Source organism: Cnephaeus nilssonii (genome assembly GCF_951640355.1).
Source record: "Cnephaeus nilssonii genome assembly, chromosome: 5".
NCBI classification, from domain to species: domain Eukaryota; kingdom Metazoa; phylum Chordata; class Mammalia; order Chiroptera; family Vespertilionidae; genus Cnephaeus; species Cnephaeus nilssonii.
This window is the reverse complement of record NC_137076.1, coordinates 22,505,724-22,528,763: the sequence shown is the minus strand read 5'-3', so window position 1 is coordinate 22,528,763 and position 23,040 is coordinate 22,505,724. Positions and strand designations below refer to the sequence as shown.

General features: G+C 59.3%; 1 protein-coding gene across 2 annotated transcripts in view; it reads left to right on the top strand.

Annotated features, from left to right (window-relative positions):
- Nucleotides 1-2,711: 2,711 nt before the first annotated feature.
- Nucleotides 2,712-23,040, top strand: part of ADGRL1 (adhesion G protein-coupled receptor L1) — a 30,039-nt gene continuing 9,710 nt past the window's right edge. For both annotated transcript variants that reach the window (XM_079770092.1, XM_079770093.1), the window contains exons 1-12: nucleotides 2,712-2,845; nucleotides 6,287-6,500; nucleotides 10,631-10,740; nucleotides 17,599-18,399; nucleotides 19,257-19,571; nucleotides 20,312-20,415; nucleotides 20,707-20,892; nucleotides 21,191-21,229; nucleotides 21,429-21,612; nucleotides 21,765-21,887; nucleotides 22,326-22,540; nucleotides 22,829-22,999. In XM_079770092.1, coding sequence (XP_079626218.1) covers nucleotides 2,776-2,845; nucleotides 6,287-6,500; nucleotides 10,631-10,740; nucleotides 17,599-18,399; nucleotides 19,257-19,571; nucleotides 20,312-20,415; nucleotides 20,707-20,892; nucleotides 21,191-21,229; nucleotides 21,429-21,612; nucleotides 21,765-21,887; nucleotides 22,326-22,540; nucleotides 22,829-22,999 — 2,532 coding nt within the window. In that variant the 5' untranslated portion in view covers nucleotides 2,712-2,775. The remainder of the gene's footprint in view (nucleotides 2,846-6,286; nucleotides 6,501-10,630; nucleotides 10,741-17,598; nucleotides 18,400-19,256; nucleotides 19,572-20,311; nucleotides 20,416-20,706; nucleotides 20,893-21,190; nucleotides 21,230-21,428; nucleotides 21,613-21,764; nucleotides 21,888-22,325; nucleotides 22,541-22,828; nucleotides 23,000-23,040) is intronic.

Below are 23,040 nucleotides of genomic sequence, written 5' to 3'. Positions count from 1 at the left end.
TTGGTCTGGTCAGGCTGAAGTATGGTGGAGACTCACTGGAGGTGGAGTCGGCCAGGAGGGAGGCAGGGCTGGAGCTGGAATGTGGCAGTAGTCACAGTACAAACAGTGGCTAAAGCCGGGAGGCTGGTTGGGATCCCGGTGGGGGGGGGGGGAGGGCGGGATAAGGACAAGGAAGAGACCCTCGGCTGAGGCCCCAGGTCCTGAGGTGCGGCCTAGGAGGAGGGAGAGGAGCCGCCCCCCCCTCTGATGGATGCTCCCTGGGCCTGACTCATGCCGCGCTGTGGTCAGCACCCTCTCATGGGTCCCAGCTGAATAAAAATAAGCTAAATAAATAAATAAATATTCTGTCAACATTTATTTGTCTCCCGCCCCCCCTGCTCAATCGCCAGTCCCTTGTCTTCAATCGCTCATCTCCACAGACAACTGGTCAACCCGATACTCTGACCCGCCACCGGAGACAAAGTCCGGGCTTGTTTATGCAGACTGTTGTCCTTGCCAGAACCCTGCAGATACAGACTATTTAGGGGACTGGGGTGGGGGCGGGAAAGGTCAAGGTCAAGGTCACACAGCACATAAATGGCCGTCAGGATCCAGACTCACATGGGTTAGCTGTCCTCAGCCCGGCCTCCCAGCCTCCCCAGCATTAACCAGCCGCTAACCATTTTAACCGTGTCAGGGAGGGAGTGTCCGTCTGCCGGGGGTCAGTGCCTCTCCTGAGGCTGGGAGGGGGGTGGGGGTGGGAAATGAGGGGTTAGGCATGCCCTTCCCCCAAGGTAACATTGTGAAATGAACGGAAAGTGTCACAGGCCAAGTCTCGTCAGGGTTGTGGGAGGAGACCGTTTTGGACAGTAGAGGGGAGATTTGCCGCGACGGGCAGGGAAGGGGCAGGGAAAGCTGCTGCGGGCACGGGCACGGGGTCAGGGCTGTACCGTGAGGTGCTGTCCCATTTCACGTGAGAGGAGACTGAGGTGCGGGTGAAAAGCTGAGCAGGTATGCGGGACCCTGGGCAGCGTTTCCGGCAGAGGAAACGGCCCGGCAGCGGCGGGAGCGTTGGGGGAAGAAGCGGCTGGAGAACCCGCTAGCCCCAGATCACCCCAGCCTCCACCCTGGTGAGGAACGGAGACCCCAGTGGGCAGCAGAGGGATCTACGTCGTTAAACGATCCCTCGGCACTGAGTGGAGGGCCGGGGAGGCGGGGAGGAGGCCAGGACGAGGCCCGGGCAGCAGGACGGCGGCTTGGTCCTGGCGGTGCCCTCGAGGGCCCGCAGTGGGCAGATTGGTGAGGTCCTTTGGAGGCAGAGCCCACAGGATTGCGGACAGAGTTCATGAAGGGGAGGGAAGAGGCAGATTCTTAGGTTTGGGTCTGAGATTCAAACAAATACTTGCCACTGTGTGCCGGGCCTGTGCCAGAAGCTGGGGATGGGACCATGAGCCAAACAACCCACCGACCCCTGCCTGTGCAGGGGCCGTTCCGTACGAGCTGGGAGATCATTACATTTGAGCAGAGCCCACAGGAGGTGAGGGAGCAGAGGGAGAGGCCACGTGGGTAACTGGCGGGCAGAAGGTAAAGGCAGAGACGTGAGGCCCTGGGGCAGGGCTTGGTGTGGAGGAATCGGGAGGCAGGGGTGGCAGGCGCCACAGAGAAGGGGTCAGAGACCTAACTGGGTCAGTCAGTGGGCTTTCGTTTGGGGTTGGGGCGGGGGGGCGAGCTGGGCTCTGTTGAGAGATTCCAGACTGGAAATAAGAGAGTGGGAAAGTATTGGGTGGTTGATGGTGTTGAGACGGGGGCGGGCTGGGATGACAGCGGGAGCGGACGGAGCGGGGTTCATACGTTCGTTACGGGGCTGGTGAAAGCACAGGTGCTGGCCCCCCCGGAGAATGTGTTTCTGGCAAGTTCCTGGCCAGGCTGGTGCTGCTGGGCTGGGCCACACGTGGCAAACTGGGTGTAGATACAGCAAAGGCCGAGGGAGGTGTGGGCAGGCAGCCTGAAGAGCATCCACGGGAAACCGAGGCAGCGAGATGTGGGAAGGAGTGACTGTGAGGGAGGAAATAAAGGGTCAGAACCTAACTCTGTGGTGGGGACGGCTACAGGGCAGGGCACACGACCCTCGCCCCTTCCTTACCCTCCCTGGCCCTCAGGGAGCTGCACTCGCCCCTCCCCACCTGCCTGTCTCCAACTTACCCCGGAGTCCCCTGGAAACAGTTGTCCCTGGCCCCCCGTTTGTGGCCCCAGCCAGCTACCTGCGTGAGGGAGACAGGAAGTAGGGGGCTGGGGGTGGGCCGGGATGTCGGGTCCCCCACCTTGGATGCTCCCTGCTGGCTGAGGGAGCTCGGCTGGAGGACCGATGGGCAGGGTCGGGATTTCAGGATGGGGAGGAGGCTTCCCAAGGGTCCCTTCCCCCAGGATGCAGGGTCCGAGGCTGTCTGGTGCCACCCTAACACCTGTCCCCAGAGGGGGCTGCTCTGTCTGCTGGGGTCGGGGTGGAAGGAGTGTGAGCCCCAGGCCCTGGAGCCGGGCGGCCTCTGGCCAGAGGATGTGGCTGCTGTCGGTGGACGTGCTGGCTGTGGACGGGTCCCTCTCGGGCCCGCAAGCCCCTTCTCCACGGCCTGCTGAGGGAGGGCCCCCCCTTCTCCACGGCCTGCTGAGGGAGGGCCCCTCTCACCCTCCCTGTCCCCCCCAGGCTGGTGGGCCAGGCTGCGGTGCCCACCTGGTGATGCGGGGCAAGGATCCCTGCACCCGCCACTGAGAGCTCCGAAGACGTCCCCGGCCGTTGCCATGGCCCGCCTGGCCGCCGCGCTGTGGAGTCTCTGCGTCACCGCCGTCCTGGTCACCTCGGCCACCCAAGGTAGGTGCTGCCGTGCTGCCGGGGCCGTGGGTGGAACGTTGAAATGCCTCTGATCGACTTGTTAAAGCCCCTACCGCGCCCACACCTCAGAGGAACCGGGCCAGGGCCAGGCGTGGTGGTTACACACCGCCAACAGCACGGAGGGCCCCGAGCCTGGGATCAGCCTGTGGCACCCTGGGACGGTGCAGGCCTTCCTGGTGACCGAGGCTCCTGTGTGTGGTACCTGAGTTACATCCTCCCGGCTCTCACTGGAAGAGGCTTAATTAAAGCATGCCCATTGACGTTTATTTAAAAACAACTAATGACTCAGCTCGGCCCCGTGCCGGCCCCGGGATCCTGGGCATGCCACAGTTAGTGCCCCGAGCCTGCCCGTCCACCTCACCAGTTACTCAGTATGGTGCCCGTGGCGGGCAAGGGCAGAGCAAGGAGGGAGGCAGGGAGAAGGCGCCTGCTGGCCTTGGCCTTGCCCTTGCCTGGGGCGCGGCCCCTGCCCACCCCTCCCAGCCCCGTCTGGAGGGCCCTGGCCGTGGACACTGCTTTTCCCAGTGCCCCTTCCTATAGCCCCACCTTTAGAGAGCCACCCAGGGGCGGGGGCTTCATTCAGCCATGCCCGGGGCCTTGGCATTGCTCTGGCCAGCTGGTAGCTTCTGCTTCCCCAGCGCCTGAGGTCTCTGCCCACCTGGGTTCTGCCCCATGGTCCCAGCTGGTCCAGGAGGGGCTGCTCCCACCCCCGGGACCCATCTGAGCCAACCCTCCACCCCCGGCCTGCCTCCCAGACCCAAGACGGGCTAAAATTAGCCGTGGAAGCAGATGGCGCTAGAGCAACACATGTAAAACTTTCCCCCAAGTGGAACAACTCCCCCCAGAAAACCCCAGGGGCCTGGCTGCCATTCTCCACGGGTCCCCCACCAACAGTGGCGGGACCCGGTCTTAGGAAAGAGGCCGGCTTAGCTCCGCTGTCGTTAGGCACTGGTACCGTGTCTTCATCTGCAAATGGCAGTTCGCCCCACATTGCAGACTCTGGGCCACTCTGTGCATCCCCACGTCCCTCTGGCACCAGCAAGGCCTGGCTGGGACCAGTGTCCAGGAAGGTGGCTGCCTCAGCAGGCGTGGGCCCTGCCAAGCCCACTCTGCCCTGCAGAGACGGGCTGCACCCTGTTGCCTCGCTGTGTGCCGCTGCCTCCCCTGCCTGGTTCTGTGAGGCGGGAGCGGTCAGCTCCTGAGGGAGGGCAACAGGCACAGAGGTGGTCGGTGACTGGACGAAGCCACCGGCCAGGGAGTGGTTGAGCTGGGATTTAAACCCATCAGCCCAAGCTCTCAGTCCCCACACGGCACGTGATGGGGACTGACGTGTGACGATGCTGGGCCTGCCCAGGGTGTGCTCTTCCATTTTCACACCACTCGGGAGGGTTTCCCAGGTGATAATGAGGAGGGAGGACCCTTCTAGGGTGGCCTCGCCATTGACAGCACCATGCTCAGCACTTCCTTCACAGACATTCCTAGCACAGAGTCCTCACAGCACAGCCCTGGGCTATGGTGCCCATGTTACAGATTGGGAAACTGAGGCCTGGGGAGGCTATAGGGGTGGCTGTCCAAAGGAGTGTGCATCAGAATTGCTGGTGGTTGCATAGCTCCAAAGGCTCCTGGCTTTCCCCCGAGATCCTGATTCAGCAGGCCTGGGGGGCGGGGGGTGGCCATGGTTTGCATCCTAAACCAGCTGCCCTGTGATTCTGGTGCTGCTGATCCCTGGGCCGCACACGAGAAGACCTGGGCCAAGGGACCTGGCCTGTCCTCTGGGAAGTGACGAGGTCAGACTCTATGGTTTCTTCCAGAATATGAGTTCATACCCCACCCCCATGCCTCTTCTCCTTGTGTGGGGTGGTGTGAATTTAGGGCAGCACCCAAGATCACCCTCACTTTGGGCACTCACTGCAGTCAGGGGCCCCTTACACCAGCGGTCGCCAACCGGTGGTGGTCAGTGAGGCCCGAAAGGTTGGCGGCCGCTGCCTGAGACCATCCTCCAGTTTGATGGTTTGCTAGAAGGACTCGTAGAATTCAGAAATGCTGTGAAACGTGCAGTTACAGTTGGTTACGGCGGATTGATGCAGATTAAAGTCATCCAAGAGCAGGTGCGTGGGGCAGCAGCGTCCGGGCGAGTTTCATGCGCGGAGCTTGCCGTTGCCCCCTCTCGGAGTTGTGGGCAGTGTTAACTCTCCTGGCAGTGCTGGGCGACAGCGCCCATGTGCATTGCCAGCCTGGGAAGTCCCCGAGCCTTGGTATTCACCATCTTTACTGGGGCTCCGACCACCCACCTGGCTGACCTTGATCTCCAGTCCCTCCAGAGGTCAACTGATACTTCATGACCCAAACCTCCCACCCAAAACCACATGGTTAGTGTATAGGTTGTTAGTGCTGCTGTAACAAAGTACCACAGATCAGGGGCGCTTAAACACAGTACTAGGGGCTGGAAGTCCAAAATCAAGGCGTTGGCAGGGTTAGTCATTCTAAGGGCTGCAAGGCAAGGATTTGTTCCAGGCCCCTGCCCTTGGCTTGTAGGTGGCCATCTCCTCCCTCTGTCCCCACATGGTCTTCCCTCTGGTATGTCTGTGTCCAAATCCCCTCTATTTATATTGGACGAAATTCGTGCACAGGTAGGGTCCCTAGGCCTGGCCAGTGATCAGGGCCCATCAGGACCTTCCTTCGTTCCAGCGCCACCCCCTGGTGGTCAGCGCTCGTCATAGCGAGCAATCAAATTCCCCAGGGCCGTGGTCGGCAAACTGCAGCTCGTGGAGCCACATGCGGCTCTTTGGCCCCTTGAGTGTGGCTCTTCCACAAAATACCACGGCCTGGGCGAGTCTATTTTGAAGAAGTGGCGTTAGAAGAAGTTCAAGTTTAAAAAATTGGGCTCTCAAAAGAAATTTCAATCGTTGTACTGTTGATATTTGGCTCTGTTGACTAATGAGTTTGCCGACCACTGCCCCAGGGGACACTTTGCATAGTGGGCTTTTACATATATAGATGAGTGCCCATCTTAATTGCCTCCTTTTAACTTGATTATCTCTGTAAAGACCCTGTCTCCAAATTCGGTTACATTCTGAGGTCCGATGGGTTAGGACTTCAGCATAGGAATTTGGGGGGAGGGGGCACAATTCAACCCCTAACTGTTGGCACAGACTATCTGGCATGGCCCAAGGCCCCCAGGTAAGCAGACACTGTTATCAAGCTGAACGTTCCAAAGGCTTGGAGGGCCCTCCCAGGCCCTGAGGCAAAGGCCAAATTCTTTTTGAGCAGGTTAATGACTTGAGAAGCCCATTTTACAGACAAATAAAGCTCTGCCTGTGTCCCAGGTACAGCTAAGCTGGAGATGGCGCCTCCTCTGCAGGGTCTTCACTCCCTTCCTGTGCCCTGAGCATGATGCGCCCCCTCCCCCCCTCCCCACAGGCCTGAGCCGGGCCGGACTCCCATTCGGGCTGATGCGCCGGGAGCTGGCTTGCGAAGGCTACCCCATCGAGCTGCGGTGCCCAGGCAGTGATGTCATCATGGTGGAAAACGCCAATTACGGACGCACAGATGACAAGATCTGCGACGCTGACCCTTTCCAGATGGAGAATGTGCAGTGCTACCTGCCCGATGCCTTCAAGATCATGTCGCAGAGGTGAGGGGCCCCCGGGCTCTCAGGCAGGGTGGCGGCAGTTCCTGGAGTCCCTGAATCCAGTGCCTGTCCTCCCTGCACCCCCTGGACAGTGCACCCTGTTCACCCTCCGTCTTCCTTTTATGATTTTCACACACCTTCCAGGTGCCTGAACAGCTGCCTCTCCCCCCCCCCCCCCCCCCCCCCGTCCAGTTTATCTCCCCACCAGTCTGTACCCCTTCCCACACACACACACTCATGAGCCGGGTGCCTCCAGAAGCTCATGCCAAGATTACAGGGAGGCGGCGAGGGCTTGCAATGTAAAAGCAATGGTAGGACAGGGTGAAGGTGTCCTGGGAGCTGAGGCAGGACCCAGAGTCTGGTCAGGCTTCCCAGAGGAGGTGACATCGGAATACCGATGACAAGTGCGTGTGAGAGAGGGAATGTGAGTGCCTGTGTGCGGCTGTGAGTGAGGGGCTATGCCAGGCAGAGCCCTGCGTGTTCAAAGCTGCAGAAACCTCTCTCACACCCACAGCCGGTGCACCTCGAGCTGCTCAGTGCTTCCTTCAAATTACACTGATTGGACCACTGTTTCCACCAAGTCCATGCCCCGCCCCTTACCTGCTCCCTCCTGCCGGCTACAGCCTGTTCCCTCCACAGCCGCCAGAGGGCGTCTGTGAGCACCTGAATCTGGAAACATCCCTGTTCTGCTCATAATCCTACCTCACTCAGCTCACAAAAGCCCAAGCCTTCCCTCCACCTGCAAGGCCCTGCACGCTCTGCCCTTTCCCCTCCAGCCCTCACCTCCTCCACGCTCCCCCTCTCACCCACCCGCTCCTCACACACATCAGGCATCTTCCCCGGAGGGCCTCCTGAGGGCCTTTTCATTGGCTGTTCCCCAGCAGCCGCTGGGCTCCTCCTCCCTCCTCCCGCTCACTCGGAATTTCCACCTAACATCCTCCTCCAGGGCTGCCCGACCAGCCTCTGAAACCACAGCCCCCCACTTCCTCGCCCCTTCTCTGCTTCCTGACTTCCATCCACAGTTCCATCAGATATTTTGCCTCTTTATGTGGTTTATGTCTTTCCTCCCTGGGCTGTCAGCCCCACGGGGGCAGGAAGCTGTCACTGCTGTGTCCGCAGCAGCAGGCACTCACTGCATTTTTGCCAAATACCTCTGAGAATGCAGGATTCACTCCGGAGCCCAGGGCATAGAACTGGAAAAGGGAAGGGGGGCGAGGGCCAGCAGCTCCTTGAAGTTCTAGAATATGCCACTGGGCAGGGGCCCTGAGAGTTTTGGGCACAGGACAGGTGTGGGCAGCTGCCTCATCCCCTCCCTCCCACCTTTTCTGTCTCCAGCATCCACCCCCCTCCAATAATCTTGCCCCTTTTCCCCTCCCAGTCTCCCCTGCACGGGTGCTGACAGTCCAGCCTCACAGTCCTTGCTTGGGCAGTGCCCCCTTCTCCTTGGAACCCTTTCTTCCTCCCTCCTGCCTCTCCAGATTCTCCCTCGGTTCATTCAGCACCGGCACCGGGTCACCGGGTCGGTGGTGTCTCCCAGCACCCAGCACTCGACTGGCCCGGTTCCGATGGGTTGTCAGGTCCAGAGGGAGGAACGCTGAGCAGGATGGCCACGGGGCTGGGAGTGTCCTGAGGCCGCTGCTCCACTGTCTTAGAACCTGGAGGTGCTTTTTTAAAAATCTTCTTATTTTATTTTAATCCTCTCCGAAGGATGTTTTTCCATTGATTTTTAGAGAGAGTGGGAGAGAGAGGCAAAGACAGAGAGAAATATCGATGTGAGAGAAACACATCGATTGGTTGCCTCTTGCACACGCCCCGACCTGGGCTCAGGCTGGGGAGGATCCTGCAACCTAGGTGCATGTCCTTGACCGAAATCGAACCTGGGACCCTTCAGTCCGCAGGCCGATGCTCTATCCACTGAGCCAAACCGGCTGGGGCAACCTGGAGGTGCTTTGTATCAGTTAGGGTACAGCTCACTGCTCTGACGGAGACACCCCAGAATAAATACAGCGAGGAGCTGCGGAGACATCAGCACCCGCTTCCCTGGGTGGCGCTCCCGCACCCATCACATCCCCCGCCCGCTGGACGGCCAGCAGCCTTCCCTTTTCTTCTCTGTGTGGCAGTGAAATTCACATAACAAAAACCACTATTGAAGTGAAATACTTAGTATGTTTACAAGTTGTGCAACCACCATCCCTGCCTAGTTCCAGGACATTTTCATCACCCCAGGAGGAAACCCTGTACCCAGTAGCAGCCACTCTCCGTGCCCCTCCTCCTGGCAGCTGATCTCCTGTCTGTCGCTGGATTTGCCAATTCTGGACATTTTGTGCAAATGGAGTCGTGAGACCTGGCCTTTGTGCCGGCTTCTCCACGCGGCATGCTTTTGAAGTTCATCCACGTTGTGGCCTGTCAGCGCTTCGGCCCTTTTATGGCTGAGGACTGTTTTGTTGTGAGGATGGGCCACATTTTGTGAATGACCAGCTGTGAATATTCACGAACAAGTGGTTGTTTAAGCACTTGCTTTCGGTTCTTTTGGGAATGTAACAAGGGATGGAGTTTCTGGGCCATAGGCAACTCTCCTTAACCTTCTGAGGCCAATGTGCCGTTTTTATTTATTGTTGAAAGTATTTCAGATGACCCCCTTTTTTCCATTGACCCTCTACTCCGAACCCCTCCCCCCAGGTCTTCACCACACTATTGTCTAAAAATATGGAACGCTTCATGAATTTGCATGTCAGCCTTGCACAGGGCTGTGCTAATCTCTGTATCGTTCCAATTTTAGTATCTGAGCTGCCGAAGCAAGCACCAGTGTTCTGTTTTTGTTTTGTTTTGTTTTGAATGTATTTTTATTGATTTCAGAGAGGAAGGGAGAGGGAGGGAGAAAGATAGAAACATCGATGAGAATCATGGATCGGCCTCTTCCTGCACGCCCCCTAGTGGGGATCGAGCTGCAACCCCGGCATGTGACCTCGACCAGAATAGAACCCAGGACCTCTCGGTCCACAGGCCGACGCTCTATCCACTGAGCCAGACCGGCCAGGGCACCAGTGTTCTGATTTTTTTAAATATATTTTTATTGATTTCAGAGAGGAAGGGAGAGGGAGAGAGAGACAGAGACAAAACATCAATGATGAGAGAGAATGATTGATTGGCTGCCTCCTGCATGCCCCACACTAGGGACCGAGCCCCCACAAAATACCACGGCCTGGGTGAGTCTATTTTGAAGAAGTGGCGTTAGAATAAGTTTAAGTTTAAAAAATTTGGCTCTCAAAAGAAATTTCAATCATTGTACTGTTGATATTTGACTCTGTTGACTGATGAGTTTGCCGACCACTGCACTAGTTTATAGGTCGATGCTCAACCACTAAGCCATGCGGGCCAGGCCAATGCTCTGGCTTTTGTTTTTTCCTTTTTTTACCCCCCACCCCCACCCCCTGCCACTCAAGGCCTGGTACCACTGCGTCCCCGGCCCTGATGTTCTGTTTTTAAAGAAGGGTTTTGAGGTGGGTGGGTATGAGCAGATCCTCATTAGGTAAGGGCAGGACTGAAGAGCGAAGACACAGGCGCCCCCCTGCCCTATATCTGCCAGGGAGTCCCCCACAACTGCTTCCTGCATACCCGCGATCAGGTCAATGTCCCGCTGGCTGAGACCTGGGCTGCTCCAGGAAACAGAGACCCTGACTGTGGGGACAGACAGCACAGGAGAAACATCTTTTATTATTTTCTTTTAAATATATTTTTGTTAATTTCAGAGAGGTAGGTGAGAGGGGGAGAGAAACATCAATGATGAGAGAGAATCATCGAACACTCCTCCGTGAACAAAGGCGGGGCTCTACAGTCAGTTGAGGGAAAATGCCAAGGATGCGCCAGCACCAGTGCTGGGTGGGAGCCAGGAAGGGCTGGGCAAGCAGTTGACGGGGCCCTGCCCGGTCCCAGCCCTGAGCTTCATGCCATGCTGGCCGGAGAGGAGAGGAAGCCTATCTAGTGGAAGAGAGAGAGCAGGCAGGAAGCAGAAGACAATATCCACGAAAGGCCTTGGTCTCCATGGTTCCTTCCGAATTTGGGGGTACCCATTCTGCTCCTCACCCTGGAGCCAGTTCTCGGCCTGTCTTCCCATCTCCGTCTTTCCTCCACAGGTGTAACAACCGCACCCAGTGCGTGGTGGTGGCCGGCTCCGACGCCTTTCCTGACCCCTGTCCTGGGACCTACAAGTACCTGGAGGTGCAGTACGACTGTGTCCCCTACAGTGAGTCCTCTTGTTCCTCATGCGAACCCGGGCCCTTCCCTACCCAGAGTGAGCGAGGAGGAGGCACCTTGACCGGCCACACACACACATGCACACGCACGCACGCACGCACAAGGGGCCAGGTTGGGCCAAGTGCGTGGGGGACAGCTGGGTCTGTTCCCTCCCTCCCACATTCCCTTTTTCTGGTCACCCTTGTCCACACCCTATCCCCCCGCCCCCCGCCTTTCCCGGCCACCACCAAAGACTGTCCTTTCCCCGGGCACCTTCTCCAGCCCTTGTCACCCTGGCCCCCTGGCCTGCGTCTCCACGTGCCCCGGCTTCTTTACACATCCCCAGGCCACACCCCACTCTGCTTGGCACACTTACATCTCTCCCTCAGCCCCACTGCCCTGTAATCCCTCCGCCTCCCTCTTCTCTCATCCCTTCCCTTCCTGGCACCTCCCCCCGCCCCCTGCCACACACACACCTGTCCGTCCCTCTCACTCACCCCACTTCTCTCTGAACGCCCTCTCCTTCCTCTTGTCCTCCTCACCCCTCACCCGCCCCTCCTGCCCTTTCCCAGTCCTGGAAGCTGGACTTTATGTCCACAGAGAGGCAGACCACCGCTGAGGCCTCGTGGTGGATTCGGTGTGAAGGGCTGGGGAAGTCTTGTCTTCCACAGCGTCCCATCTCCTGGTCAGTGTGCCCATCACCATAATAGCACTTCCTGTTTGCCAGGGAAGTGCCGCCATGGTGGATGGAGGGAGGCTCCCAGGTGGACCTGGGGAGCCAGAGGCCTGGCTTTCTTATACCTGGTGAAGGGGAGCTGACAAAGACAGGGTCTCTCCTCCTCAGCACCCACCTTAACATCATCCTCCTCCTCACTCTCCCTCCGCCTCCCCTCTCCTTCCCCAACCCCCAGCTTCACTGAGCCAGGAGGTAGGCTCCAGGCAGAGGGGGGCGGAGGCAGGGCCACCAGAGTGTGTGCGTGTGGGGGGCAGGGGCGTGTGGGGGGCAGAGGTGGGGAACAGGGGCCCTGTGTCTCTCCCTCCTCTCCCCTCCCACTCCAGCCTTCTCCCCCCTCCCACTTCAGCCTTCTCCCCGAACCTTTGATTTCTCCTCGCAGGTGATGATCTACACTGGGAAACAGGATCGCTGTGTGTTTCCATCACTTTCTGCTTTTACTCCTCAACCTTTCCTTTCAGCGACCAGGCCGCCAGCCACCGCCTGAGGGGGACGCCCGTCTGATCCTTGAAGCCTTCCCACAGCACTGGGGACACTGCCCGCCCCGGGGCTGGGAAGCAGGGAAGGCAGGCAGGAGGTGGGGAGCTTAGCACACAGGAAGTCGGGCTGGTTCGAAGCTCGGCCAGGCTCTTGAATTTTTCTGGCTCTGAAACCTGAGCAGGTGACGTCCTTTCTCTGGGCGCCGTCAGGGGAGGCGAGAGTCAGGGAGCTCGTGTGTGAAGCGGCGGCCCAGGGCCAGCCTCAGCGCCTGCTCCCGGGGCAGCGGCGAATCCTCACCCCCTGCCCCCCGCGCCCAGACCCACGCCTGGCTCAGGATGTGCTCAGCAGCGGGCCGAGTGCCCTTCCAGCCGACTGGCCCTGTAGACTCATCTGTGATGGGGGAAGGGACCGAACACCTTCCCTGGGACACTGCCAGGAAGCGAGACCATGGGTAAAGCGCATGTACCCGAGTCACCGTGTGAAGGAAGTGGTACCCACTTTTGCCAGCGTGGGGCCTCAGCCTTGTTGCTTCACCTCACTGAGCCTCAGTTTCCCCATCTGCAGACAGGGTTCTCTAAAGACCGCCCAGGAAGTGCCTAGCACGGTCCCTGGCACCAAGTGAGTGCTGGGCACTTGGTAGTCATTGTTTCCGCTGTAACCACCAATTACGGTCATGGCTGTTGGTAATCAAAATAACACTAACAACTGGTGATGAACCCAGTTCCTCCTGAGGCAGACGGGATAAAGGGCAGGGGAAAATCCCTCCGTCCAAGTGGAGTCCGAAGTGGATGCCACACAGTTAAAGAAGCAGGAGGAAAGTTTGGAGGGCCTTGGGAGGAAAGGGGTGGGGAGGCCTCCTGGAGCCGACCCCCCAGGGTGGGCAGGAGCATGACCCACAAAGGCCAGGAGGTAGGCAGGTCAGCCCAGGGGATGGGCGGCCCCCAGTCTGATGGGAGAGAGCTAGCCTGAACTCTGGGGGAGATCGCACACACACACACAGTGGTTGTGTGTGGGGCCATGTGTGTCCTAGACATGCAGACGTGTTCGCTCCTGGTCCCAGAGGAAGGGGGCCGGGTTAACAGGAGGATTGAAGCCAGACCACAGAACAGGGAGGCCGGACACTCGTCCCCCAAACGTTTGCTGAGCACCTCCTGTGTTCCAGGCCCCGGATGAGGCGCTGGGGATGCAGCCAAACCCTCCCCAGTGGAACTCCCTGCTTCTGCCTCCAGAGAGGTGCTCGGAGAGCCAGGCCCTGGCAGAGGCTCCTGAGGGGCCAGGGCACAGAGCCTGAGGCTTCAGAGGCTGGGGTGATCCCAGTGCTGGTGCCGGCCAGGGGCGGGGGGAGTGTGGGGGCTACCGTGGGGCTGGGGCCGTGGGTGTGTGGGGTCCCCGCCACACACACGTTGGACAGGCCCGACTAACACTGGATTTGCCTTGCAGCTGTGCACAGTCTAACCGTTCCCCTTCCTCCCCCAGGTACCGCCGGCCCACCAGGCAGCGGGTGGCGTGGAGCTCCTGGCTCCGGGGCCCCCAGGGGGGTTGCTGGGCAGAGAAACTGAGTCTCGGGGGAGTGTGTCTGTGCCACCTGCTGTCCTGCCCTGTGTGATGTCTCCCCACCCCAGCCTCTTCCCTCTCTACCTCTGTCTCCCCACCCCCGCTCTCTGAGGCCCAAGGGGGCTCTGCTTGTCTGCCTCTCCGTCATTCTGTGTCCAACTCTGTCACCCTCTCTCTGTGTTGGCTCTTTCTGGGTGGTGAGGGTTGGGGGGACCCAGCTGCTCCCAGGTGGGGCCAGCACAGACTGGAAGGAGTTCAGTCTGTTCTCTCAGTTCTGGGCACCCAGGCCCCGGGAGGAACTGAGCTTCCTTCCCTGGGCCCCTGGTTCTGGCAGGAGGGCAGCAGACAGGGCGAGAGGGGACCAGCGTGTCCCCCCACTCCCTCCCCGATGCCCCCCTAACCAGAGCCCTGAAGGCATGGTCCTTCTGCCTGCCTGTCGTCCCCTCACCCCGTGTCTCTCTTGGTCTCTGTCCTGCGTGTTTCCCCTCCCTGTGACTGTCTCCCTCACGACCTCTTGCCCCAACCCTACCCCAGAGGAAGGGACTTTGGGGGTGGGGGCTGAGCTGATGCAACATTTGGGGTTGGGGAACCAGGAGTAAGGAAAGAAAGGAAAAGGGGACATGTTGCCAAAAAAGAAACAAAAGCAATTTAATCTCTTTTTCTCTTTTTTCTTGCACATTTTTTTTTTCAATTTGTTTTCTCTCTCTCTTCCGATGCTTAAAGTAGAAGTGGAGCAGAAAGGTAAACGCACTGTTACCAATGCTAACCCCTAACTCACACTTTGTTTTACCTGTACCATCCTTATGTGACCGCCCTCCCCTCTCGGCCCCCTCTTCTCCCACCCCCACCGGGGCCAGTTGATAGCTCCCACCCCAGGTGTCCTCAGTGGGGCCAGCCCTGGTCAGCCATGGGTGACCCCACCCTCCAGACACCCGAGGAAGCTCCTCTGAGTACATGGGCAGGACCTTCCTCCTCTCTCTCTCTCTCTCTCTCCCTCTCTCTCTCTCTCTCTCTCTCCCCCCCTCTCCCTCTCCCCCCTCCCTCCCTCTCTCTCTGTCTTTCCCTGTCCCTCCTTCCTAGTTCCTGGCCCTTGCTAGGGGACCTGGCCTTCTCTCATACTTCTTTTGCTCCTTCAGGAGAAGTTTGTAAGCATCCTGGGTGGGTGGGGACTCCCTTTCCTGGTTCCAGACTGGGGGTGGGGTAGGGGGGCACTGGGTGAACCGTCTCTTTTCTTCTTCCTGCCCCAACGTTGGTAACTTACGTCCCGCTGGGGGAGGCAGGATGGAGGGGCCCCCGTTGTTTTCCTTTTGGAGAGCAGATTCATCCTATCCCTCAGGCTCCTGGTGGCTTAAGTTCCTTCTGGTTTGGTGTTTCCAAGGCCCAGAGCTGTTTTGGAGCACAGAGCACAAGTCTCCCCCACCCCTGTCCCCCAACCTCCACCAGTTGGGGGCCCACCCCTGGGGAGGGGTATGAACTGTCCTCAGCCCTGGGAGGGCAGCCTGTCAAATGGGGGGATAAGGGGGTGGGGGCGGGCCTTGCGGTGGGGGGATCGAGGGATGGGGGAGCATTTTTCTCTGGTTCTGAAACACTTGCGAAGCTGCAGTCAGGGTTTCTTCTGGGCTGTTGTGGTTAGAGGACCAGGGAGAGGGGGCGGGGACAGGATAGGCCAGGTCTGGGGACTTCCAGGAGCACCGTAATTTCTTGCAGGGGTTTAACCTCAGCTGGGGAGCAGAAGTCTGTGGTGGAGATGGCTGTCTGTCATGGAGGGGAGGGCAGGAGTTGGGGGATGGTTGCTTTCATCCCCTGAAAGTTTTGGGAAATTGACAGCTCTGAGGCTGGCAGCAGGGGAAGGGCTGGGTGAGACACCTTTTCATATAGCTTTTGTCTTGAAATTACGGTGGTCTGTGGAGCATCCCATTCAAGGGGGGTGGAGTGGGTCCCTCCAAGCTGCTCCCCTCCCCGCTGTCTCCCTCCCCCATCTCAGAGAGGCCTGGGCAGCCAGCCCATGGTCTGCCCCAAAACACCCTGCCACTCCGAGTCTCTCTTTCCTGGAGTCTCTCCCACCCAGCACCAGACACTCTTCTTGCAGGTCCGGTGGTGGTTTGGATATGCAGCCCTGGATCTTTTCTCTTCAAGAGGCGGGGAGGGAAAAGGAGGTGTTGGGAGCTTGGTGCTAGGGAGGGGTCCTTGCTGGCAAAGGCCCCAGGCCCTTTCTCATCTTCTGCCCCTTCCCCAGGGTAACCTCTAACCACATTTTCCTCCTCCACACCCTTCTGACCAGGTCATGTTCTGAGACCTCCCACCGCCCCCTCACACACACAGCAGGCAGGGGCCCCCTGGCTTGGGGAGAGGGGAGACCTTGGCACAGAGGAAACAGGTGGAGGGACAGGCCAACACCTCAGGGCACCAGGAACAGGGAGATGATGAAGCCCCAGGGCCCAAGCCAGGATCCTTCTGGTCCCTGCCCACCTCTGTGCCCTGGGTTCCCCTTCTCCTAAAACAGGGCATGCTCCTGGCTGCTTTTGTGCCTGGGGACCCTTGGGCTGCCTCCCAAGCCAGGACCAGGTCCCAGCCCTTCCTGTCTCCCTTGGGGCCATCTGCTTTGGTGACAGCCAAGCAGAAGCAGAGAATTCACTGCAAGCCCTCACCCTGGCCGGTCTGTGGGTTCTGCTAGCAGGGAGTTGAGAGGGAGGCCCCAGCCATCCTGGATGGAGGGGCCTCTGACTGTCATCACTCTGGGAGGAGGAGGGGAGTCGGCCATGCTGACCATGAGAGTCCAGATCGCCACTGGGTCAGCAGGGGAGCCTAGGAGTAGGTAGCCCTGGGACGTGATGGGGTAAGGGTGGGCAGGCCAGTGGGGGCCAACGAGATGCAGTTGAGGTTTTCCTCCTTTTCAGGGAATGGGGGGGTGGGGCGGGGCCCCCCACCTTTCTGACATCAGCGCTGCCTTGGTCCCTCCTCCCGAGCCGGGGATGGTTGCAGGTAAATCCGGGTCCGGGGCAGGGGAGGTGGGGGGCCTGGCTGGGGTGGGCTGGGTCTTTATCCTAGCACTTGGTTCCCTCCCTTGCCCACTCTGAGCTGGACCTGGGAGTGCCCCCCTGAGGGACCCTCAGTCGGGCCTGGGCCTTGGAGTGAATTCTCTGCTCACCCCCTCTCTCCTCTGCCAGCACTAACCTTTCTTCCCAGGTGGTCTCCAGCGTGCCTCCCTTGGAGCCAGGACCTCTGCTGAGGGCCCCGCCTTGTCTCTCTTCCCTCTACACAGCTTTCCTTCCCCCTCCCCAACTCTCCTGGGGAGTCCCCTCCCTCCCCATGTCCCACCCCATCCCTGTGCACCAGTGTCAGTGTCTGCTGCTGAACAAACCCCATGAGAGACCCTGCCGGCTGGGGGCAGGGCTGGGCACCATAGGGGAGAGGCTGGAGTTTTCCAAAAACCCTTCCTGATTGCGTGGGTACTGGGGGAGGGCACAGGCTGCATCAGGAACCTTGGGTGCTTCCCCCACCCTGGAGTGGAGAGATGCTCCTGACACCCATAGTGGGTACAGAAACATCACTACCTTGCAGTTTTTGCAGGAGGAAGAAAGGGGAGTCAAAAAGATCTGTCCTGTGTGGTTGGTGAAGGATGGGACCCTCCACTCTAGCTCTTCCATGGGGGGTGGAGACGATGGCCAAGAGGCAGGGCACTGAGTCCCTGGAACTTCAAAGCTGCCAGGCAGCAGCTGCAGTGAGGTCTTCCCGCCATGCTTAAGGCACACAAAGTCTCTGGGAGGGCTCTTGCCAAACCCCTTATCCCCAGCCTGTGGGGTCTCTAGCAGCCAGAAAAGGAAAGAGGGGTACCACACCTTCTCCCACTAACCCTGCTCTTAATGGCCTCCAGGGTTGACATCTCCAGGGAGAGGGGCAGCTGGGCGGGCAGGGATCCCAGCCCGGAAACCCCCTTCCCATCACCAGCCCTACCAAGCAACCGTGACTGCAGCAGCAGGAGGGGACAGTCTGGCTTCCCCCTGGCCTTGTGACCAACTGCCTCTCTCTCCCCTCTCTCCTCCCCTCTCTCCTCCCTGCACCTCCTCTCCCGTTTCCTCTCCTCCCACCCACCCGGCCCAGTCTTCGTGTGCCCAGGGACCCTGCAGAAGGTGCTGGAGCCCACCTCCACGCACGAGTCGGAGCACCAGTCTGGTGCGTGGTGCAAGGATCCGCTGCAGGCGGGAGACCGCATCTACGTCATGCCCTGGATCCCCTACCGCACGGACACGTTGACCGAGTATGCTTCATGGGAGGACTACGTGGCGGCGCGCCACACCACCACCTACCGCCTGCCCAACCGCGTAGATGGCACTGGCTTCGTGGTCTACGACGGCGCTGTCTTCTACAACAAGGAGCGCACACGCAACATTGTCAAGTACGACCTGCGCACACGCATCAAGAGCGGGGAGACGGTCATCAACACTGCCAACTACCATGACACCTCGCCCTACCGCTGGGGGGGCAAGACTGACATCGATCTGGCCGTGGACGAGAATGGGCTGTGGGTCATCTATGCTACTGAGGGCAACAATGGGCGGCTGGTGGTGAGCCAGCTCAACCCCTATACACTGCGCTTCGAGGGCACATGGGAAACGGGATACGACAAGCGCTCAGCGTCCAACGCCTTCATGGTGTGCGGTGTCCTCTACGTGCTGCGCTCCGTCTACGTGGATGACGACAGTGAGGCAGCTGGCAACCGCGTGGACTACGCCTTCAACACCAATGCTAACCGCGAGGAGCCAGTCAGCCTGGCCTTCCCCAATCCCTACCAGTTTGTCTCCTCTGTGGACTATAACCCACGTGACAACCAGCTCTACGTCTGGAACAACTACTTCGTGGTGCGCTATAGCCTGGAGTTTGGACCTCCAGACCCCAGTGCCGGTGAGGATGGCTCCTGTTCACTATCCCAGGCCTCAACCCCAGTCCCAGGGTGGGGGGCACACTTGGAGTTCTTAGGGACCTGGAGGTGGGTTGGGGGAGACCTTGAGTTGGAGAGTCACACAGCACATATGTTCTAAGCACTTAATTCATCTAACCCTGACAGTCACAGGGATTGTTCCTGCCCCCAGTTTACAGATGAGGAAACTAAGGTTGGCGATTAGTTTATGTATTTTGAGGATTTAGACTCAGAACTCTGTGCACCTAACCCCCGAGTGCACTGCCTCTCCCTGTGGCCTGTGCACTTTTAGCCATGGAACCCTTACCAACCAAAACCTTGAGTGGAAGCCCAAATATCAGGTGGAACAGAACAAGGCTGAGCTGCTGCTGATGGGGTGGAGCCTCTCCGGAGTCTCATTTGCCTCCTCAGCTGCCCTGAGCCATCTCTGAGCAGCCCCAGGGGTCCAGGGAGCCTAATCTAATCCAGCTTCCTTTGCATAATGGGAAACTGAGGGCCTCCCACCCGAGGGAAGGGACCTGGCCAGGTTACAGACCAGAGTGAGAGTAACCGAGGATGGGAGGTGGCCATGTTCACTACCTTCATGGCCTGCCCTCTCCAGTTGTTCTTTCAGACCTCAGGGTGCACATGAGTGAATTCTTAACACCTTTTGATGCTTTACATGGTCCTACAGAAGTGAGGGATCTCTGTGGGCAGAGAGAATGTGGGGGGAGATCCCCTTCCAGACCCAGTGGGGACCAGGACACCTTTCTACTTCATTGGCAAGAAAGATGCTAAGATGCTAGGATCCAAGTACCCAGGCATGGGGGTGACTCTGTCTCATGTCTCCTCTCCATTCCAGGCCCAGCCACTTCCCCGCCCCTCAGCACGACCACCACAGTCCGGCCCACACCCCTCACCAGCACGGCCTCACCTGCAGCCACCACCCCACTCCGCCGGGCACCCCTCACCACACACCCGGTGGGTGCCATCAACCAGCTGGGACCTGACCTGCCTCCAGCCACAGCCCCAGCCCCCAGTACCCGGCGGCCCCCAGCCCCTAATCTGCACGTGTCTCCAGAACTCTTCTGTGAACCTCGGGAGGTGCGGCGGGTCCAGTGGCCGGCCACCCAGCAGGGCATGCTGGTGGAGAGGCCCTGCCCCAAGGGGACTCGAGGTGAGTGCAGAGGCCTCGGTCACTTCCACTGTGGCTGGTTTGTGGGGTGGCTACTGCTGGTCTGGGCAGGGAAGAGACAGGGGACATGCCCACCACTCAGCTTAGCACAGGTGCACTGACCTGTCCACCTGCCCTGCCAGAGCATGGGTTTTATATGGCAGGGGTCATACCTGATATCTGCAGCTGTGTCCCCAGATTCCAACAGAGCTCCCAGGACACAGTAGCATCTCAGTACCCTCCCCCGCCCCAAACCCTGTCCCCTCCTGCAGTACTGAGCACCTGCTGCCTGAAAAGCACTAGGTAGACCCTGCAGGGAGCCCACAGAGGTGACTTGGGGGTGTCCCAGTCTCAGGCTAAGAGGGACCAGCCCTGGCAGCAGCTGATGGCAGGGTAGGCGGCAGACGAAGTGCCAGAGGGGTAGGCCATGACCATGTGCTCCAGGGATCTGAGGGGTCAGAAGAGGCTTCGTGGAGAGGAGGCTTCCAAGATGGGCTTTGCTAAAAGGTTCTATTCCTGTAGGCAAAGATGGAAGGGGAGCCCAGAAGGAGAGCTTGGGAAGTCAGGGGTGACTTATGTCACCTCAGAATGACACCTCTCTTGACTGTCTGGCCTGCTTCATGTCTGGTCTTCCATGTTTCCCTCACCTGCTTGCCCTCTCTGTCATCTCCTTTCCCCCTGCTTTGGCCCCTTTTCTCCTTCCTTGTGGCTCCCTTCTCTGTCCTGTCTGTCTGTCCCTGCAGGAATTGCCTCCTTCCAGTGTCTACCAGCCCTGGGGCTCTGGAACCCCCGGGGCCCTGACCTCAGCAACTGCACCTCCCCCTGGGTCAACCAGGTGGCCCAGAAGGTACCAGTAGCAGCTGCTCCTCTCAGGCACCTGTGCACACTGGGCTCTGGGTGGCTGGGTGCAGGGTGCAGTGGAGCAATGGGACACAGAGGGAGACAAATGGGTGGCAGGTCTGGGAGGCAGGAATGTGGGTGCACTCTCTAGTGTACAGAGTGGGGTAGAGGGCAAACAGGGACAAGGGGCAGCAGAGAGCAATGAGAAGGGCTGAGCAGGCCGGGTATGTGCAAAGGGACCATGGGGAAGCGAGAGGGTCCCTGACAGAGCCGGGTCCCCCACTTCTGCCTCCTTCAGATCAAGAGCGGGGAGAATGCAGCCAACATTGCCAGTGAGCTGGCCCGCCACACCCGGGGCTCCATTTACGCAGGAGACGTGTCTTCCTCCGTGAAGCTGATGGAACAGCTGCTGGACATCCTGGATGCCCAGCTGCAGGCTCTGCGGCCCATTGAGCGCGAGTCGGCTGGCAAGAACTACAACAAGGTGGGGCCTGGCAGCAGGGCCAATGGTGGGCTCTGTCCTGGAGGCTCAGGAAGGTTCTGGCCTAGTACCTAAGAGCTGGGCTGCCACCCATGATGGTCAGAGGAAGGAAGGACGGAATGCAGGCCTGTTGGTCTCCCTCCTGGGATACCTTGGAGGGTCCTGGGGGTTGGGGGATCCCTTAGGAACAACTCTTACTCATGGCCCAGCGCCAGGTTGGTGGCAGACACAGAAGAGTGAGAGTGTTGGAATGAGTAGGGCAGGAGGCCAGGCCTGACAGTGCCTCCATCCCTTTCCTTAGATGCACAAGCGGGAGAGAACCTGCAAGGACTACATTAAGGTGAGGCCCAGAGGGCTTCTACTGTCTGAGGAGGGTGGAGCAGGCCCCAGGAGGCACTGGGGGGGGGGGGGGGGGGCGGGTGTGGAGATTGAGAGGTGGGGATAAAGAGGCCATCCTGAGGAACTGGAGGATGTGGGGGGACTCGTGGCACTACCCCCAACCTTTCCCCCTCCCCCCACCCCTCTCCCTGCTCATTTAGGCTGTGGTGGAAACGGTGGACAACCTGCTGCGGCCAGAGGCTCTTGAGTCCTGGAAGGACATGAATGCCACAGAGCAGGTGCATACAGCCACCATGCTCCTGGACGTCCTGGAAGAGGGTGCCTTCCTGCTGGCCGACAATGTCAGGGAGCCGGCCCGCTTTTTGGCTGCCAAACAGAATGTGGGTGAGTGCTATAGTCTCACCGGGGCAAATTCAAGTGCAGATCTTGAACTGTGGGGCCCAACTGTTACAGAGACCACCCTGGCCCTTGACCTTGGGCCCCTGGACTGGGCACAGATTCCAATCCCGTATGCCCTGCCATCCTCTGTCCCACAGTCCTGGAGGTCACGGTTCTGAACACAGAGGGCCAAGTGCAGGAGCTGGTGTTCCCCCAGGAGTACCCGAGTGAAAACTCCATCCAGCTGTCAGCCAACACCATCAAGCAGAACAGCCGCAATGGTCAGTGCCCCTTCTTTTCTCCTGCCGTGTGGCTCCCTGAAATCCTCTGCTCAAGCTGCGGGAATATTTCAGGGTACTCATGGGGTCCTCCCAAAGGCCTGTAGAGCCAGGACACTTCAGTCTGCAGGGCTCACTTTGGTGCAGCAGCAGTTGATCCTCAGAGCTCAGGGAGGACTGTCCCGTTTGAGACTAAGGCACAGAGAGGTTAGGGATTGGCTCGAGATCACACCACAAGTGAGAGGTGCCCAGGGACCCAGCCGCTGTGTGTTCTGGCCTGCTGCCCTGTTGTTTGGCACTGCCTGCAACCGAGCATTTGTCCCGGGGCAGGGTTTTCTGAGCCCACTCGCGTGGGCTTCGCCTGGTAAAGCCAGGTCCCAGTGGCCAGAGCTGCACCAGCCAAGGGCTATTGGCAAACCCCGCTACACCTGTCCTCCCCAGGGGTGGTCAAAGTCGTCTTCATCCTCTACAACAACCTGGGTCTCTTCCTGTCCACTGAGAACGCCACAGTGAAGCTGGCGAGCGAAACGGGCACAGGCAGCCCAGGGGGCACCTCCCTGGTGGTGAACTCACAGGTCATCGCAGCCTCCATCAACAAGGAGTCCAGTCGTGTCTTCCTCATGGACCCTGTCATCTTTACCGTGGCCCACCTGGAGGTGAGCTGAGGCATCGCCCACCCTCCATGAGGGTCCCAGCATCTTTTGTGTTCCCATGCTGCATATCCCCCTGCTCATCCACCCAGAAGCAAGTTTGCACCCCTCCCTGGGCCATGCACCCCCTCACAGCCCCCACCGCAACTGCTTAGGTCATTGGTCCCCAGAGATATCAGACTGTCACCTGGAGCTCCAAGCACTTCTCCATGCTTGTTGCTATCCCTGTAGCTGGGTGTGAGGGCTGGAGAGGGACTCCCCAGATCTGACTCCCCGGCCACCACCACACAACAGGCCAAGAACCACTTCAATGCTAACTGCTCCTTCTGGAACTACTCGGAGCGCTCCATGCTGGGCTACTGGTCGACCCAGGGCTGCCGCCTGGTGGAGTCCAACAAGACCCACACCACATGTGCCTGCAGCCACCTCACCAACTTTGCCGTGCTCATGGCTCACCGTGAGATCGTAAGCTGGCTGGCGCTCCGCTGCGCTCTCCTGGCGGGCCC